General features: G+C 51.5%; 1 protein-coding gene and 1 non-coding gene across 4 annotated transcripts; both read left to right on the forward strand.

Annotated features, from left to right (window-relative positions):
- Positions 1 to 639: 639 nt before the first annotated feature.
- On the forward strand, positions 640 to 8,144 carry RBM15 (RNA binding motif protein 15). 3 transcript variants are annotated; one of them, XM_088067159.1, is made up of 2 exons: positions 640 to 4,077; positions 7,845 to 8,144. In XM_088067159.1, exon 1 carries the CDS (start codon positions 640 to 642, stop codon positions 3,460 to 3,462), a length of 2,823 nt encoding a protein of 940 aa, XP_087923285.1. In that variant the 3' UTR covers positions 3,463 to 4,077; positions 7,845 to 8,144. The 3 variants fall into 3 exon arrangements, with proteins under 3 accessions (XP_087923285.1, XP_087923286.1, XP_087923287.1); XM_088067160.1 differs by having other exon boundaries at positions 640 to 3,525; positions 3,842 to 8,144; XM_088067161.1 differs by having other exon boundaries at positions 640 to 3,525.
- Positions 8,145 to 12,879: 4,735 nt separating this feature from the next.
- LOC102114315 (uncharacterized) lies at positions 12,880 to 17,850 on the forward strand. Its single transcript, XR_015774550.1, has 3 exons — positions 12,880 to 14,259; positions 15,555 to 15,733; positions 17,638 to 17,850. It is a non-coding gene; the product is annotated as an uncharacterized LOC102114315 (transcript).
- Positions 17,851 to 17,985: the final 135 nt, after the last annotated feature.

Raw genomic sequence — 17,985 nt, forward strand, 5'->3', positions numbered from 1 at the left:
TGGAGTTTGGGGGGAGGGCGCACTCCTTCGTGAGCGGCGTAGGGACTGACCAATCAGAGCAAAGCGATGGCTTGACTAGTGACCAATGAGAGAAGAGGGCGGGGACTGAGCAACTCGCGAGATTTGGAGCGGTACGACGGGAACTCACATCTAAGCGAGAGAGCCAATGGCAAAGGGCGGGGCGGGGCCGCAGGACGATTATTGTAACTGGCAGTTAGGAGAGCCAATCAGAAGGAGAAGGTAAGTTAGGCCCAGTGTCCAATGGGTAGCGAAAAACCTCCCATGGTTGAACTGCCGCGATTGACAGGCAGGACCGTCCAATGAGGTCACCGCGCCCTTTCTAACTGCCCAATGAGCGAGGGGGGCTGGGAGGCGCGCGACAGCGGCAATTCCCGCCCCCCCCCGCGGGAGCACGGGGCTGGCAGGCAGACCGACAGCGCGGCGGGCCAATGGGAACGCGCAGCGCCAGGCGGTGGTCGGAGCGCCCCAGCGGCGGCAGCCAATGGGCGAGGGCGCCGCCCTGGGCAGCCAATGGGCGCGGGGGAGGCGGCGCGCGCTGCCGGCGCGGCTCCCAAGATGGCGGCGGGTGCGTGAGCGGGGCGGTCGGGGAGGCCCGGCGGGAGCGCGGCCGACGCCGCCATGAAGGGCAAGGAGCGCTCGCCCGCCAAGGCCAAGCGCTCCCGGGGCGGCGAGGACTCGGCGTCCCCCTCCTCCCCCCCGCGAGGCAGCAAGAAGCCTAGCGGCTCGCCCGGCGGTGGCGGCGGCTCCAACGGCGGGAAAGCGGCGGCGGCGTCCGGCGAGAGCAACAGCGGGAGCGGCCGGCGCAGCGCCCACGCGGACAAGGGCGGCCGCGCCGGCAGCCGCGAGTACGAGACCGGTTCGGCGGCGGCCGGGGGCGGCGGGAGCCGGCACGGCTACAGCGGAAAACCCGCGGAGGCGCCGCGGAGCAGCAGCAGCCGCGGCGGTGAATCGCGGGCGGCCGCCGCCTCCTCCTCCTCCTCCTCGTCGGAGCCGGGCGGCGGGGAGTACAAGACGCTGAAGATCAGCGAGCTGGGCTCGGCGCTGAGCGACGAGGCCGTGGAGGACGGGCTTTTCCACGAGTTCAAGCGCTTCGGGGACGTGAGCGTCAAGATCAGCCGGCTCCCGCCCGGCGCCGGCGCCGCCGACGAGCGCGTGGCCTTCGTCAACTTCCGGCGGCCCGAGGACGCGCGCGCCGCCAAGCACGCCCGCGGCCGCCTCGTGCTCTACGACCGCCCGCTCAAGATCGAGGCCGTCTATGTCGGCGGAGGCAGCGGCCGCCGGCGCAGCAGCCGCTCCCCGGCGCTGCTGGACAAGGAGTCTCCCTACGGCGCGGCGGCGGTCGGGGTGGTGGCGGCGGCCGTGCGGCCCCCGCCGGCCGGGGCCGCGCAGCGGGCGCTGTCCCCCGCGGGCAGCGGCGGAGGTTTGGGATACCGGGACTACCGGCTGCAGCAGCTCGCCCTGGGCCGGCTCCCGCCGCCGCCGCCGCTGCCGAGGGAGCTGGAGAGGGAGCGGGACTATGGCGGCTTCTACGAGGCGCGGGTGCGGCCGGCCTACGGGCTGGAGCGCGTGGCCGGCGTGGCGGCGGCCGGGGGGTTCCGTGGAGGAGGAGGAGGAGGTGCCGGAGCGGCCGGAGAGGAGGAGATCAGCCCCGAGGATGACCAGAGAGCCAACCGCACGCTGTTCCTGGGCAACCTGGACATCACCGTGAGCGAGTCGGACTTGCGGCGAGCGTTTGACCGTTTTGGGGTCATCACTGAGGTGGACATCAAGAGGCCGGGGCGTGGGCAGACCAGCACCTATGGGTTTCTTAAGTTTGAGAATCTGGACATGGCGCACCGGGCCAAGTTGGCCATGTCGGGGAAGGTGCTGCTGCGCAACCCCATCAAGATCGGGTACGGGAAAGCCACCCCGACCACCCGGCTCTGGGTGGGTGGCCTGGGGCCCTGGGTGCCCCTGGCCGCCCTGGCCAGGGAGTTTGATCGGTTTGGCACCATCCGCACGATCGATTACCGCAAAGGGGATTCCTGGGCCTATATCCAGTACGAGAGCCTGGACGCGGCACAGGCAGCCTGCACCCACATGCGGGGGTTCCCCCTGGGGGGGCCGGATCGCCGGCTCCGCGTAGACTTTGCCGACACAGAGCATCGGTACCAGCAGCCCTACCTGCAGCCCCTGCCCTTGCCGCCCCCGGCTCATTACGAGCTTGTGGCAGAGGCGGCTGCTTTTGGGGCTCACCGGGGAGCCCCCCCTGACCCCCTCCGGGGGGCCCGGGACAGGACGCCACCGTTGCTCTATAGAGACCGTGACAGAGACCTTTATCCCGAGACAGAGTGGGTGCCCCCGCCGCCCCCTGTGCGGGACCGGAGTAATCGGGCAGCTGCCTATGACCCACTGGAAAGCCTGGAGCGCCGCCGGGATGGGTGGTCCTTGGAGCGGGACCGCGGGGAGAGGGAGCTGGGCAGTAGCAGTAGGGATCAGCCTAGGAAACGGAGACTGGCGGAGGATGGAGGCCGGCACTTGGACCGTTCCCCTGACAGCGAGCGCTCCTCTTCCTCCCGAAAGCGCCACTGCTTGGCCACAACCTCTCCCCCGGACCGCAGTCCCGAGCTCCTCGGAGGCCGGGAGCGTTACAGTAGTGACCCTGAGCGCTCATCCCGCTTGCTCCTCCTGGAGCGGCCTTCCCCCATCCGGGAGTCCCGCCGGGGCAGCCTGGAGCGGGGGCAGAACGAAAAGCGAGACCGCAAGAATTCTGCGGAGCGGGAGCGCAAGCATCGCGCCGCCGCCGCCGCCCAGGAGTGCAAAAGTCCGGCCAAAAAGGACGAGCGGGCGGCGGAGGGAGGTGGCGGAGGCTCCCGGCTCAAACCTCCTCCCCAGAAACAGCAGCAGGACGGAGCAGCGCAGGCCGGGGCAGCGCCCAAGCTGTGCCTGGCTTGGCAGGGGATGCTCCTGCTGAAGAACAGCAACTTCCCGTCCAACATGCACCTGCTCCAGGGGGACCTCGGAGTCGCCAGCAGCCTCCTCGTGGAGGGAGCGACTGGGGGGAAAGTGGCTCAGCTCAAGATCACCCAACGTCTCCGTCTGGACCAGCCCAAGTTGGACGAGGTCAACCGGCGCATCAAGGTGGCGGGTCCCAACGGATACGCCATCCTTCTGGCCGTGCCCGGCGCCTCAGACAACCGCTCCGCAGCCGGAGCTGCCGAGGCCGCCACCACCTCCACGCAGAGGCCGCTCAGGAATCTGGTGTCCTACCTAAAGCAAAAGCAGGCTGCTGGGGTGATCAGCCTCCCTGTGGGGGGGAACAAAGACAAGGAGAACAGCGGGGTCCTGCACGCCTTTCCGCCCTGCGATTTCTCCCAGCAGTTCCTGGACTCCACGGCCAAGGCGTTGGCCAAATCAGAGGACGACTATCTGGTCATGATCATTGTCCGTGGGGCATCCTAAGGCCCTCCTGTTCTGTTCCCAACCCTACCTACTCCTCCATGCAGCCCCTCCAGCGTGTGCCAGGTGCTATGGGATACCGCCTTAGCCAGCCCTGTCGTTATTTTAAATAGATCTTTGTTTGTAGGTGACTTTCCCAGCCCGATTTTCTGTTACTACATTTTTCTATAAAGGTAGAAACCAGAGAGGTTGGTTAGGAGTAGTGTGAATAGAATATTTTGAGAATTCCCTATCAGTGGGGACGGCAGGGAGGCTCAGCCTGCTATGATTTACAGAAAATAGAAAAAATAAGAAAAACTAGGGTGGGGGGGAGGGGGGGAAGAAAAACTCCTGTCTTCTTCATTTAGATTCATGTCCTTTTTTCATTTCATGTATTTTAAAGCAAGTCCCAAGAGCTCGTTCTCGAGAGAGCTCCAAACAGAACAGACCAGATTTAAAGCACTCAGTGGAAATGGAAAACCACACTTTAATAACAGACTGGTGTCAGCCCCTCTTTTGAGTCCTTGAAATTCCGTGTTGGCCCCAGGCCAGCGGCCCTTTGGCCTGCGGGATCCCTTCCCTCGGGAGCTGCAGTGGTTTCCCCGTTGAGTCGCGTGGCTCAAGGTCGACGTTTTTCAGGTGAGCAGCAGCTGCTCTCGGGTACACAGCAGAACACTGAATTCCTTTTTGGAAAGGGGTTCCTTTTTCATCCAGCCCCCCAGGTGCATGCACTGAAACTGGGCTTTTTAACAGGTGTATTTCCCTGATTTCCCGCTGTATCCCATATGTGCACTTTGGGTTTGTAGCAGTGACGAGGTTTGGTGAAGAGCTGAGGACTTTGTTGCAAACCAGGAATGTCTTGTGCTCACTCTGATGTGCAGGAAACAAGGAGGTGCTTTAAGGAGAACTTGAGTTATATTGTGGGGTTTTGGTTTTACTGCCTTTTTTGTTTTGTTTTGTTTTTTGGGTTTTTTTTCCCAAGAGTTGCAGGTTCAGTGGGGTCTGGTTCCACAGGGCAAACTGAGCAAGGAAGTGCTTCTCTCCAGAGATGCTTTTCATTCTGTGATAATTTAATTACATAAAAGTTCTCATTAACATTTTACCTCTTTGTTAATAGCAAGGAGCTGCTGTCTGCTAGGGACTTTTCAGGTACAGTGTGCAGTGGGCATTACATGAGGTTTATCACAGGCACCTGGAGTAAAGTGGTTTTAGCATCTTGGAGAAATACTAAAAATCCTCCAAGACACTGAGGTTTGAGCTCTTGTTCTTGTGATTCAAAGATGAAATGGTTTGCAGGTTGTTTGTTTTTTGTTTTTTTTTCAAAGAACATAGTTAATTTTTTCTTATTTTTCCCCAATTATTGGGCACTTTTCTCCAGCTGTCTTAGCCACCTTAGTAATCCAGGCATTTAGGAGGCAAGAAGGGATCTCAATCCCTGATGGGATCTAATTCCATGATACTCTGTTTACCAGCAAAAAGGATGTTGCAGCAGCTTCTAAAACTGAAGTGTAAATCTCACTGTATCTCTTTACAGGCCCCAAAATTGTAATCTTGCACTTAAACCCAGAATGTAATCTTGCACTTAGCCACGTTTTCAGGGATTTGGGCAACGGAGAAGAGACGCTGCCTCACTAGGTCCATGCTCCAATAGATTCCGTGGATAACTGATACAGGCATGCGTTGATTTCTGTTACAACTTGCATGGCAAAAATCAAATTCAAGGTGTGAAATAGGATGCGAATAGGAGATGAAGGAGGAAATGTTTTGAATGTATTTCATGGGTGTAACTGAACTTGCTTGAGTTTCTGTCACAAAAATAGGAATTTTTATTACTGAACCACTTGTCAGAGAGGGCTGTGGTTTAAGAGGGCTTTGATTCCTTTATCTGCCCAGAATTGAGTGCACCCAGAATCCCGAACATCGTGGTGAACTGAGAATTCCAATGTGGCAGCATCTCTTAAACACAGTTTTTATAGTTACTTTTCTTTCTAAATGAAAAGGTGAAAGCGTCATTTAATGCTCTTAAATTTGAGAGTAAAACCCAGGATTTCTGGGTTGTCCTTCAATGTGAATGTAAGAAATGGCAGAATTCAGCTGTTCAGCTTACTATTAACAATGAGAATTTTTGGGAATGGCACCAGAAATGCAAATCACTGTGTTTAAGAAGCTACAGCGCGTTTACCACTTAATGCAAAGAATGTTTTAATTGGAGCAGGTGCCTGTTGTGTGTCAGCAGGTGATCAATGCTTGCATTCAGAGGGAGATTTCTCATTTCATCTGACAGAAATCACTTGCAAGAGTTTTCTAGGAAAGAGACTTGAATAGCTGGGAATTTAAATCTGCCCAAAACCGGGGGAAAAAAAAAAAGCACTGAAGTTTATGTTGGACACTTAAAGTCACTGAGAGCAGCGTTTGTTCCGCTGATCCACAGCAGGCACCTGCTTAAAAATGCATAAAACTTGGGGTCAACATAGCTTGTGAAAGCCAGCTTGGTTTGGGAAGCTTTTTGGGAAGAGCATGCTATGTGCACTTCCACTTTTCCTTGTAAAATCACCGTGGTTCCACCTGCCACTGCCTGTTGTGCTGTGCTGGAGGGCGAGAAGGAACAGGCGAGGCTGTGTTTGACTCCAGGTTTTCTGGTTCCTTATTTAATGGAGCACCTGCTTCTTTGAATCTGGTTTATTTGTGGTTGCTGCTCTGTTTTGTAAGCAAGGATTTTAACACCCTTTGAGGGTTCTTGTGGCAAAACTTCGGCAGCCTTTTCTTTTTGCCGGCACTGAACTCCCGTGCTGCCATCCCGGGTGCAGCCGGGCGGGCTGGGCTTTCCTCCTTGGTCTGAGGTGTTCCCCATTGGAGTAACTGTCCACTGAAGCTGGCTTGGCCAGGGCTGAAGGTTTAGGAGCCTGTGGGTGATACCACTGTGTGTAGAGCAAACCAGATGTAGCAGTTGTTGGCTCTCTCCTTGTGTCTGGCATTACATTGCTCTGGTGAGAGCTCAGTATTCCCTCCCGACCTCGTGTGCAGCTGATGTTCACTAATGATTTCATTAGTGTGTTGAATTAGCCTGGAAAAAGAATGCCCTTTTCCTCAATCATTTCATCTTTATGCTTCGTGCTTTGGGGAAAGAACCTCAAATGACTCGTAGTTTTGTTTGAGATTTTAGTTTGTTGTTTTTATTTCTTTCAATTGGAAACTTTGTGCAACTCCCTTGGCCTCCGGCCAGTGGCTTTGTTTGCTCCCACAGGAACACCGAGGTTATCCTCAATCCAGAGGTTTTAGGGGCACAAATACCGACACATCCTTGTCAGCCTCACAGAGAGAAAAGGGCATTATTGCCAGGCAGACAAACCTTGCCCTCTCTCTCTTTTGTTTCCTACAGAGATGTTAAAGATGGAATATTTTGGTGACAACTTTCTTGGCCTCTCTGGAGAGCCAAGTTTTACAAAGAACGAGTTTTAATTTCTCGTGTGAGTTTGGGAACCCTCTGGTTGATGGTAACTGAGGTGAAAGGCCTGAGGTATTAATGGGGAGGAGGAGTGAATCAAAATTGTGAAGACAAGTTCAAAAACTCTGAGGACTCAGGGAAAAATGGCTTGGAAAATGGTAGTTCCTGGCTGTAAGCAAAACAGTGTTGAGAGCAGCGCTCCTGGGGAGTGCTGTGTACCCAGAGGGGAAGAAATGGTTGCCACATGGCTCTAGAACTTTTGAGGTTCTTTCCCTTTTGTCCCCTTGTTTATTTCTTTGTAGCACCGAAGGACAGATAATCCAATGATCGATAGACTGAACGATGAGGTGGTTTTTGTATCAGGCTTAAAGCAGACCGGGTGGTGCAGAGAATGGTTCATTGAATATTCATCTTCCTGCAGTTCTGATTGTGTGAAAACGATGGCTAGGAGTTATGACTTGAATAGTAACAATTTTAAATTATATTGGGTGTGTCTTTGATTTGACCTTTTAATATTGGCACTGTCTGCTGTTAGAACTGCGCAGCAAAACGAGAGCAAAAGAGCTGTGTAACACTACATTTCATGGTTTTATTGATGAGTTTCCTTCAGGAAATACCCAGCGAGGAAAGTCAACCAAATTAGCAAGAATTAGGTTGGTTTTTCTCCTGGTTAATGATTTTGATGTGTTACTGCAAGTTGAGTAATCATCAGTACTGTAAGCCTAGTTTAATCCTGGTCCAAAAAAGCCCTGCACTACTTGTTTTGCATCTATCCCTAGAAGGCGACTTCATTCCGAGGTTTCATGCCCGTGGGTGGTTTTGGTGCTTTTTGAAGTCCAAATAGAATATTCAGAAAGGCCTCGTAGCTCTTTACATTCATCTGTATAATGTAGGGAGGGGAGAAACCCAGATCTGGTGTACACATTTGTATTGAAATAACATTTTTTTTTCCTCCTGCAAGCAAATCTGGTGGACTGCAGAAGACAACCGCAATGGATACCAAGCTCTAATGGACCTTTGGGAAGAGAAGCTGTGGCTTATGTGGAATTTACATGGGCCTCCTGGTGGAAGAAAGCTTATCTGTTTAGTATTTGTGCATTTTACTAAAATGGCAGCTTTAAAAAAAAAAAAAAAAAGTTGTGTATCTGCTATTGTGATGCCAATGCCCGTGTTTTAAGTGGAAAAAAAAAATGACCTCTTTGCTTTGTGCTGTGTACACAAGATTGCTGGAAAAGTAAAGGAATACCCTTTTTATGGCTCACACAGCTTAAAAGTAGCTGTCACTCAAACATGCGCTCACAGTTGAGCTGATTTTGTTTCATTCTAAATAAATTGTTTCTTTTGAGGAAAATGGTTTTTCTGCCTGGAAGTGAATTGACGACAAACGTTTGGCCCCTGTGTTGGCAGCGGAGGGGTTCCTGCTGCTGCTGCCCAATTGAGCTGATAGTTGTGGGTCTTGAGCAAGAAGCAGGGAGAGCACCGACACTTTGGCGTTGATCGACCTGTGGTACCAGTCGGAAGAATTGTGCCTGCTGGCCCTGCTGTGGCCCCCGTGTTTGCAGTGAAAAAGGGGTCACTTGCTGCGTTTCTCCTCAGCGGGACGGGGCAGCCGTGCTGCTGCTGGCACACAAGAAGCAGGGGAGCACCGCCCTGCGCCTCGGAACGGTGGCCAAGTCTGGGGCTTCGCTGGTTGGAAGAGCTGGAGTTCCTGAATTTTAAGTTTCTGATTTATTTTGTTCACCCAACGTGTTTGCCTTTAGTTTTGATTCTTGGTTTTTTTTTTTAATTTTGAAGAAAAAAGTTTTGAAATTGCTTTGAATCTTGCACGTAAAACCTTTGCACCAAAATTGCCAAAAGAAAAAGAGAAATGAGTCCTTAAAAGTGTTTAAATGCTGTTAATAAAGCCTTTCCTGCCGTACGCGAGGCGCTCCTCCATCTCCAGGGGCTTTTCAGCAGTTGTGGGTTTAGTGCTGAATGGATGAAGAGTTCCTGAGAGCTGGAGGCGGTAATTTAAACCTTTGCGTGGTGTCTCAGTGCCTTATTTTGACCGGTTTTGAAGCCAGTGGTTCCACACGCCTCGGATGTGCATGTGCCCTGCTCGCGTCCCGGCCCCGCCGCGCGCTCCGTGCAGTCGCTCCCGGTGTAGTACAGACGGGGAGAGAAAAAGCCGGAGGCGGCCCGAAAACGTTGTGTGCTGTAGTTCTCCTGTCCCGGGGGCTCCTGAGCTTTGGAAGGCTGTTCCCGTGCAGGAGCACAACTCCGTGTTTGCTGCAGGAGACTTCCTGAGGACCGCGGCCGTCGAGAGGAAGCTGCCACTGCTGCATCGCCGGCTTCGGGAGCTCCCACGTTTGTGCTCGTGGTAGAATTCTTGTGACGCGCCACGAAGACAAGCTTTGAACGGCAGCTTGCCCTGTTTGCCTTGACATTAACTCCGTGGATAACCCCCTGCAGCCGGGCAGGATCTGTGCTAGGCTGCAGATGCCTCTCAGCCGACGGATGCTGTGGTTGTGCTCTGCAAGGTGTCTGTTCCCGGGGCAAAGCGCTGTGTAAATCCCTAAAACAGGTAAGGGGCTGGAAGAGGTTGGACTGAGTTGTGATGTAAAAGAAGATTGTTGTTCACCTTTTGTTGTGTTGATTCTCCAGTTTATTAATGCTTGCTAACTGTGTTTTCTTCAGTCACCGAGCCGCTCCACCCGCTCGGGAATGGGAGCGAAGGAGCCGACTCTTGGATGTGCTTCCCTGTTTATTGGGGGGCCCCGTTAAGAGACAGGGCCGTGCACATCAAGCTACGTGTTCTCAGCTTGGCAAGCTGGAGCTGTTATTTTGACTTCATGAACTGCTTGGATTAACACTGCATTAACCCAGAGTAGTGTGTATAATTTGTATGTGTTGATAAGGAAAGCCAAGCCAGTGATTTGGCAAATTGGCTGTGTTTGTGGGATGCTGGTGTAATAATTTAAATGAAGCTTTTTGTTGTAAATGGGAGCAATTGTAGGTATTGCTGGTTATGAGGGAAGGGAATTAGAGAGAGGAGACTCAGGAGATGCCTTTTCTTCTAGAAGTTGGTGTTTGTAGTTAAAATTCCTATTTTTGCAATGCATTTCTTGTGCTGTTGAGATACAACCTCTTAATCTCCTTTGAAGTGTTGTACAATAGGTCTGGGGCTGGTAGCGATAATGGGAGATGTGTTTCAGCCCCTTTGCCTGGGCTGGGGGGTTGATGCTGACAGGAGATGGGTGATCTGTTAGTGTACCCCAGAACAGGGGATCTTTTTGGCAAGCTGGTCACCTGCTCAGGTGTTTGTGCCAGGGCTTGGGCACTGTCCCACTTTTTGGGTGTGCTTCCAAGTGTCCATGGCTATTCCAGGAGAGTTCTGCCTCTCTGAGTCAGATTTCACTGTCTGTTTCACTGGGAGATGGTTCCCTGTCTCCTTTACATCATCTTTTTATTCCAGAGACTCGGAGGTATCGTGGGATGGTTCTCCTACGGTCGCTGTGCACTAGCGAGTTGTTTTTCCAGTGCTGGGTCTGCCCCTCTGCCTTCTGAAGGGCTTAGAGGGGTGCTCCAGTGGCCAGGTAGAGCCAGGCTGTTGTTAAAACCAGTCTCTTGGAAGGGTTAAGTGCTCTATATGCATCATATTAATTTGGCTAATGAGACTTCTGGGGAAAGTGGATTTATAACGAGAACCATTTAATTAACTGCACTGCAGCAGAGAGCCGTGCGAGCAGATTAGATGGGAGCCGGTTATTTGAATTCACACATTTTTTTAGAACTGTGCTTTTACCAGCTGCAGCTGAATTAATAAGTTTAAAACATCAGATGGCCCAGATTCTGCTCATGGCCAATAACAAGCTTGTGTTGGCTTCACGCTGCTGGTTTACTATGAAATGGCAAATGCTCTTGGAGGATCCGCTCCCATCTCGTGTCCCGAGGTCTGGGGCAAAGACCAAAAAGGGTTTGGTGAAACAGGCAGAGCACTGGAAAGGCTCTTGGGCTGATGGCTTTGTGATTCCCGTTGTGTCTCCTGCGGTTCTTGGCTCGGAGCCCTGTGCCTGAGTGTAATTAGAGCTGCCTTGAGAACTGGGTGAGGTGAACTCCTGCAGCAGAGTGAGCTTTGAGGGACCGGGTCAGCTGCACGTGCTGTGATGGGTTTGACAGGAGCCTCCTGCTGTTCATCCTGTTTGTCCACAGGCTGCAGGTGCCTGTAGTAGGAGCAGAGAATGTGGACAACAAAGGTTGCCTTTTTTCCCCCCTTTGTATCCCGCTGCAGGGATGTATTAATTAAACGCTGGAGCCCGGGGGTGTGGATGCTGTCAAACACGCTGCTGTTGCTGTGCATTAATGAGCTGCCACCTCCCAGCCCAGCTCCTGTGCCCGGGCTCTTGGGTTTGAGCTCGTGTGTGATGTCCCAGGATGGGGATGGGATGTGCTTGGCTCCACAGATGAGTGGATGAGCTGTAGATTAATTGTGGGTTGCAGCTATTTCATCTCCTTATCTGCCTGCCTTGACCTTCATACCTCATTCTGCAATTGCATCTGAAGATCAGGCTGGAGATTTTTAGCTCTCTTCAGTATTTCCTGTCCCCAGATCCAGTGACAGGTCAGGCCAAGGTTTAGCAGTGCACACAGCTTGCCCCAGCCCCAAGCTGGCAGCTTTCCCTGGCGTTTCTGCCCTTTGTGCAGCACTTGGATCCTCCAGCCGGTCTCTCAGATGCATCTGCTGCATTTCCAGGCTGTACAATTGCACACTTCAGATTTGGCTGAGGACACAGATGTGTGTGTGAGGACACAAACGTGTGTGTGAGGACACAGGAGGGGTGCAGAAGGGTTTGAGGGAAGGGAAGCCAGCGAGGTCCCCCCGGCTGCTTGTTGAGCTGTTTGCCCGTGGAGAGGAGATGTCCTTTGGGCCGTGGAGGTGTTTGCAGCCCCCTTGGCCAAGGGATTGCTTTGGTCATAGCCAGCTCTGACCTGGGCAGAGGTTCAGGGCAGGATGAGGTCCTGAAGCACCTGAGCTGCTGTCGCTGAGGCTCGTGGGGAGCCCACGGTGAGAAAAGGGGATGTTGGTGTTTCTCATGCCGCTCCTGTCGGGTGGGTGAAAACAAGAATCTGCACAAGAATCCAGGAGAGAGCCTTCACCAGGAACTGGAGTGACAAAGGGAGTGGATTCAACTGAAACAGGCGAAATTGGGTTTGATGTTGGAAGAAATCCTTCCCTGTGAGGGTGGGGAGGCCCTGGCACAGGGTGTCCAGAGCAGCTGTGGCTGCCACACCCCTGGCAGGGTCCAAGGCCAGGTTGGATGGAGCTTGGAGCAGCCTGGACAAGGGGAAGGTGTCCCTGCCCATGGCAGGGAGAGGAACAAGATGAGCTTTAAGGTTCCTTCCAACCCAAAGCATTCCAGGGCTCTGTGCTTCTAAGACCTTGTGTTCCAGCTCTGGCAGCCCAGCTTTCCCCTCTGGCACTAAGGCACAGCATGTTCGGAGCTCTCAGCTCTCTGAAAATGCCTTTGCTGTTCCTCGTGGCACTCAGAGCTGCATCCCAACAGCAGCTTGAGGCTGGGGGAGCCCAGCCCCAGATTCCCCAGCCCTGTGACCACCTTTGTGTCAGCCAGGGTGGCTGTGACTCCTTTCCAGCTTGTCCAAAGGCTTGAAGGGCTGGAGCTCAGTTTATTGGTGTTCTCTCTGTCCCTGGGCAGTTGTAAAAACACCCTTTGCCTCTTTCTTCCAGAGTACAATCCTGGTTCTATCTTGCCCACGTCAGTGATATCTGTAGGGGAAAGTTTTGCAAAGCTTGGTGGTGGTTTCAGAGGCAAAGTCTGCTTTGGAAAAGAGACTTTGACCCATTAATTACTTCTGGAATTGTCTGTGGCCATGAGCTCCCATCCCCATTGTGGTTTCTGCAGTCTGGAAAGTTTTCCCATGAGGATCTCTGCTAAAGCTAAAACTTCTGGGTTTCCAACATCTGCTTTAATTTTTGTTCATTAGAGTCGCTGATAAATTCCCACAGATTCAGTAAAAAACATTATGATATCTTTAAAGATTTTTATTATTATTTTCCAAACAACTCCCACCTTCCATGAAGGCTTTCAGCTCCTCAGAAGTGAAACTTTTTACTTCAGGCTCTGTTGAATTGTAGCCTAATAACGCTCTGCATGCTAAACACGGCTGCAGGACATGTTCCAGGCCAGGGAGGGGGAAACCAGCACCAAAAAAAAGTGTTCCTGTTATCAGTGTGTGTGAGGGCGAGTAAACAGCCCAGACCACGCAGTATCTGCCAAACACGGCTAGGGAAGAACAGCCACGTTTCCTGTTGCTGGAAGGCCCTGTTGTCATATCCTTACCCAGCTATTTTAAATTAATTTTGGCTTTCTTCATGTGGCTAAAGGTAAACACAGGAGCCTCGGCAGTGTTGGTAGCTGAAGCACCTTGTCAGGGTGTATTTTGTGCTGCCACAGCTGTGAAAAAGCCTCTTGTTCGCCTTTAAAATGGGAATTATGGAGATTTTCCCCCCTGTGGTTAATGAGTGTGCTGGGAGCAGCTTTGCAGTGGGTGTGGGTTCAAAGAGCCGTGGGAAGGGTCAAAGGGAGATCCCAGGGACTGGGATAAACCCAGAGTTCTTGCCCCTCACCCTGGTCTCAGCCCTCTCAGGGGGTGTGGGATTCCCAGACAGCTCTGCAAGCAAACCCAGAGCTCAGGCACGTTGGGGAAACAACTGAAATAATCCCATCCCAGCCCCTGGAGGGGATTTCATTGCGAGATAAAGATTGTTCCTTATTACATGATAAACATCAGGATCAGCTTCCTGTGTGTCCAGTGCCTGGGTTTATCTGCTGTTGGCATCTGAGGAGAGCTGGGAATTCACAGCCTTGCTTTTTAGTAGATTATGTTTTTTATCAAGGGCAGTGCCTGACCAGGGAGGGGTTTATATTGTGTACTTTGAAATGCCTAAATCCATGTCCTAGGAGCTCTGTCCTGCCTTTCAATGCCCCAGAATACAGAAGAAGGAAGCAGCTGGTAGCCAGGACACTCAGGGGTGTACAATGACTGTATAAATTAATAATATAAAATAATTCCAATGGGAACAGGGTTGCAGTGAGTTTCCTGATGTGTTCTCCAAGTGCACCGATTTCCATAGCTTTGATAGACACCAGCTGAGTCTTAGCAGCTTTTTATCCCGGCATGTGGAACATCACTTGAAGCTGGTTTAAGACCAGCAGGTGCTCACCCCATAAATCAATCCTGCCCAGGCGCCTGGCAAGCGCTGGGAGCAGGTCCTGGAGGCTGCCCAGGCTCCTCCTTCAGGATTACACCTGGGAGTAAATCACTGGCTAGCAATGGAAAAGCGTTTCCATCCCAGGAAGGATGACACAAACCCAGGAGTGAGCCTTACCTGCCATGTCTTGTTCATGTTTTCCTCTTGCTTTCTTAATCCTCTGGTGCTAAAATTAATCAGGCTTCAGGGTATCAGTCCTCTGTCTGTCAGTGCTCAGAAAACTAATTATCTAAATGAAGTTGTGAAGTTTTTTTTCCCAGAGTGACTCAGGTGTTGTAGCAGGTTTTTGTTGGGGAACAGTGAAAATTGGAGGCTGAGTTCTTGGTTTCCTTCAGGCATTTAGATTCCTTCCAGCCAGCTCTGGTTCCCTGCAGGTCTCTGGATCTTTGGAGAATTCTTTAGCATTTGGTTTCTCAGCACCATGAACTTTAGAAGGTTTTTAAACCAAAGAATCCTGGTTAAAGTGCTTCCAAATGCAGTTTCCCATCCAGATCCAGCTGGCCATGACATCCCACGTGCAGGGGATGAGCTTGGGCAGGAAAATGTTCCCTCAGGTGACTCAGGGCACAGTGCTGAGATTGGCATTGGTTCTCCAAGGGGTTTGATTTATTGTGGGTGAAGTTCTCTTCTTGGGAAGATCCAGGAGGTCGTTGGTGATTTCTTTCCCATGCAAAGTGTGGAGATGCTGCCTGTGAGGTACACGAGGGTTGGAAGGCAGGAGGGATCCGGTTCTCCACTGCCTTCCCAGGACCAGCAGGGATGGCTGGGAGGGCACCACCTTTCAGCAAAGCATTTTTCATGCTGAGGGTCATTTTTAGCCATTGCTAAAATCATCTACTACAGATGAGTAAGGGAAGAATTTCCTTTGAGTAAGGGAAAAATTTTCAGGAATAATTTCTGCATGGAAAGGGTGCTCAGGCCTTGGCAGGGGCTGCCCAGGGAAGTTTGGAGTCCCCATCCCTGGGGAGGTGCCCAGGGACTGCCTGGACGTGGCACTCAGTGCTCTGGGCTGGTGACAAGGTGGGGATCCAGGCATAGGTTGAACTCGACGATCCAGGAGGGCTTTTCCAACCTTATAGATTCCAGAATTCTGTGAAGGGAGCAGGGACAAAAGGGATTTTTTAGTCCACCTCAGATTGCAGCTTTTAACCTCATTTGTGTCCCAGCAACTCCTGCTCTCGCATTTCTGGCCACACCCTGTCGTGTTCTGCACTACAAAACCAGCTTTAGGAAGTGATTTGCAGGGAGCGGGGTGGGAGAACCTTCCTGGGGGCAGATGTTCCCATCCTGCTCACTGCTGGTTCCTCTCATGCACCTCTTGTGTCCTGCAGTAAATAAATGCCTTTGGTTTTCGGAGCTGCCGGGGGAACTGAAGCCTCTGTTGTGTGTTTGCCTTTCCAGCACGAGCTGTGAGCAGAGAAGTGACCACCAGCCCTTACCCTGGGCCTGCTCCACGGAAGGACAAAGGTCTGAAGAGTCTTCACCCCGCTCCCAGCCCACTGACAGGATGGTGCAGGGCTCCTGGGAGCAGTTTCTCATTGTGGGCATTGGTTTCCTCAACAATTCTGGCTAGACAAGAGGTAATTGTGGCTGGAGAACGGTGCTTTGCTTGTGCAGGGTTCTTCTGGGGGCAAATAAAGGCTGGTGGTGCCATGGGCAGGGATTTGGGAAATGGGAGCTCCTGAGCTGTTTGCTCCTCTGCAGAAGGAAAGGAAGGGGGGACAAGCACTCCCATTTTGCTAAATAAGGGTAAGGCATTGCTGGCATAGACAGGGCAGGACTCGCCTTGAGACCCTGCAAGTCTGGAGAAGAGCTTTGTTCCAGCAGATGGGATGGGAGGTGTGAGCACCACATGCTGCCAGGTTGTTTCTTGGTGGCAGAAGAGGTGAAAATACCATAGGGCTTGTGTTGGAAGGAGGAAGGTGTTGAGCAGAGGCTTCATTTACAGGGAAAGGTGTTGGAATTGTGTGAAGTGGGAGCAGCAGGGTGAGGAGCTGGTGGAGTGGCTCTTTCCAACCCCACATTGCTTTGGTCCCACTCTGTTAAAAGCCAAAAGCACAGCAGCTCTTAGGGGGATGCAGAATAAATGGGGATTTAAAGCTTTAGGGTTGGAAAACGTGAAGCCAGGGCCCCCACATGGTTCCTGTAACAGCAGCAAAGCAAAGCTGTGGTAATGTTTGATTTGGTGAGAGTGAGGAACTTCATTTCAAGAGGTGAAAACTCCATTTTTTTTAAATGAAAGCTTCATCCCTGCTGCAGAAGGGCTTGGCTGAGGCCTCAGTGCAGGATTGGCTGGGTGCAGCACCACTTCATCCCCTTCAGCTCCCAGTGCCTTAAACACTTCAGAAATAATAATCTTATCCAGGAATCCTGGTGGCTTGGGAACCCTGGGGATCCTGTCCTGGATGCAGATGTGAGCTGGTCCATCCGAGTGGTGCCTGCTGGGGTTTAGGGGGTAAAGGGATGATGGTTCCAGTGTGGAAGGAACATTCCCAAGGCACTTGCTGCCTCCAGATTCCTGGGAGAAGCTGTGGAGTAGAGTATGAAAAATGAGCTGCTCTGTAGCACTGATATTCCCCATTCCCTGTAATTTTTCCCTCATTTAAGGACAGTTTCTTTGGCACTGCGTAATTGTGTAACTGCTGGATTTGGCCCTCCATCTGTGGGGAACTTTCTTACCTGTGACACTGTTGGAGCTCCTTGAAGCTGTTATAATATTCTGTAGCTTTTTATTAAATACAAACCACCTAATTTGGGGCTTAAAATAACCTGTTTCACAGTTTAAAGGAGTGTTCCTATAGGGGAAACAACTCTCTTGCCACCTTAATTTTAAAAAAGAGGATGAGGAGTAAAAGGGGTGAGAAAAAAAAAATAGGATAATTAAATCTCCATAATAATTTAAAAATATTAATAATTTCAAATAATAAATTAATAAAATTAATAAAAGGGGTGAGAAAAATAGGATAATTAAATCTTCATAATTTAAAAATTTTAATAATATAAATAATAAAATGATAGCTTGATAAAATTAATAAAATATTTTTAAGAATTAAAATAAATAATTATTTTATAATTCTAACTTTATAATGATAATTTAATAATTTATATAAAAGTAAAGATTGGGAAACATTTATAATAAAATAAATTAATAATTTTTAAAAGGGAAAGCTACAAAGGATAATGCCATTGGCTGGAATGGATATTCCAGGTCGACCTAATAATTTCAAATACCTGGTGATAATGCAAAAAATTGCACCTTCACTACTGGAAAGAAAGTCAGGGCTGCTGTGTTGTGCCTTACCCATCCAAATTAAATCTGTGGGATGCTGGTTGAATGCAGGCTGCCTTTCTGTGTGCATGGAATCCCTGGGAGCCTCTGGATGGGGAGCTGGGGAGAAGGGCAGGGGAGGCCAAGGGGTGGCTTTGGTCTCTCACTTTGCTGTGTCGTGGTTCTGGCTTTAATTCAAACTGGTTTTGCCTCCAGGTCCTCTGCACCTGTGCCTGGGAGGTGGAATGGCCCCAGTGCAGCATCCTTCCCTCAGAGAGGGGACCTGCAGCAGCTGATCCTCATGGAAGCATCACCCTGATCTCCCTTCCTGCAGCAGCTGATCCTCATGGAAGCATCACCCTGAACCCCTGTCCCTGCCCTTGCATCCCTCCCCGGGGCAGCTGTTTGTGTGTGAGTAGAATGAGCTGAAATCTGGCACTTGCAGCTCCCTGGCTGCTCATCCCACGAGGTGAGTGAGTCAGCTCTGCGTGGGGAGGGACGGAGCTGCCGGGCTGGGGATGAAATCTGAGAGGCAGAAAATCCTCAGGAGCAAAGGCACAGTGG

Source organism: Pseudopodoces humilis, chromosome 26 (assembly GCF_049639895.1).
Source record: "Pseudopodoces humilis isolate 2021_Gansu_Grassland_sample_001 chromosome 26, ASM4963989v1, whole genome shotgun sequence".
Classification (NCBI taxonomy): Eukaryota; Metazoa; Chordata; class Aves; order Passeriformes; family Paridae; genus Pseudopodoces; species Pseudopodoces humilis.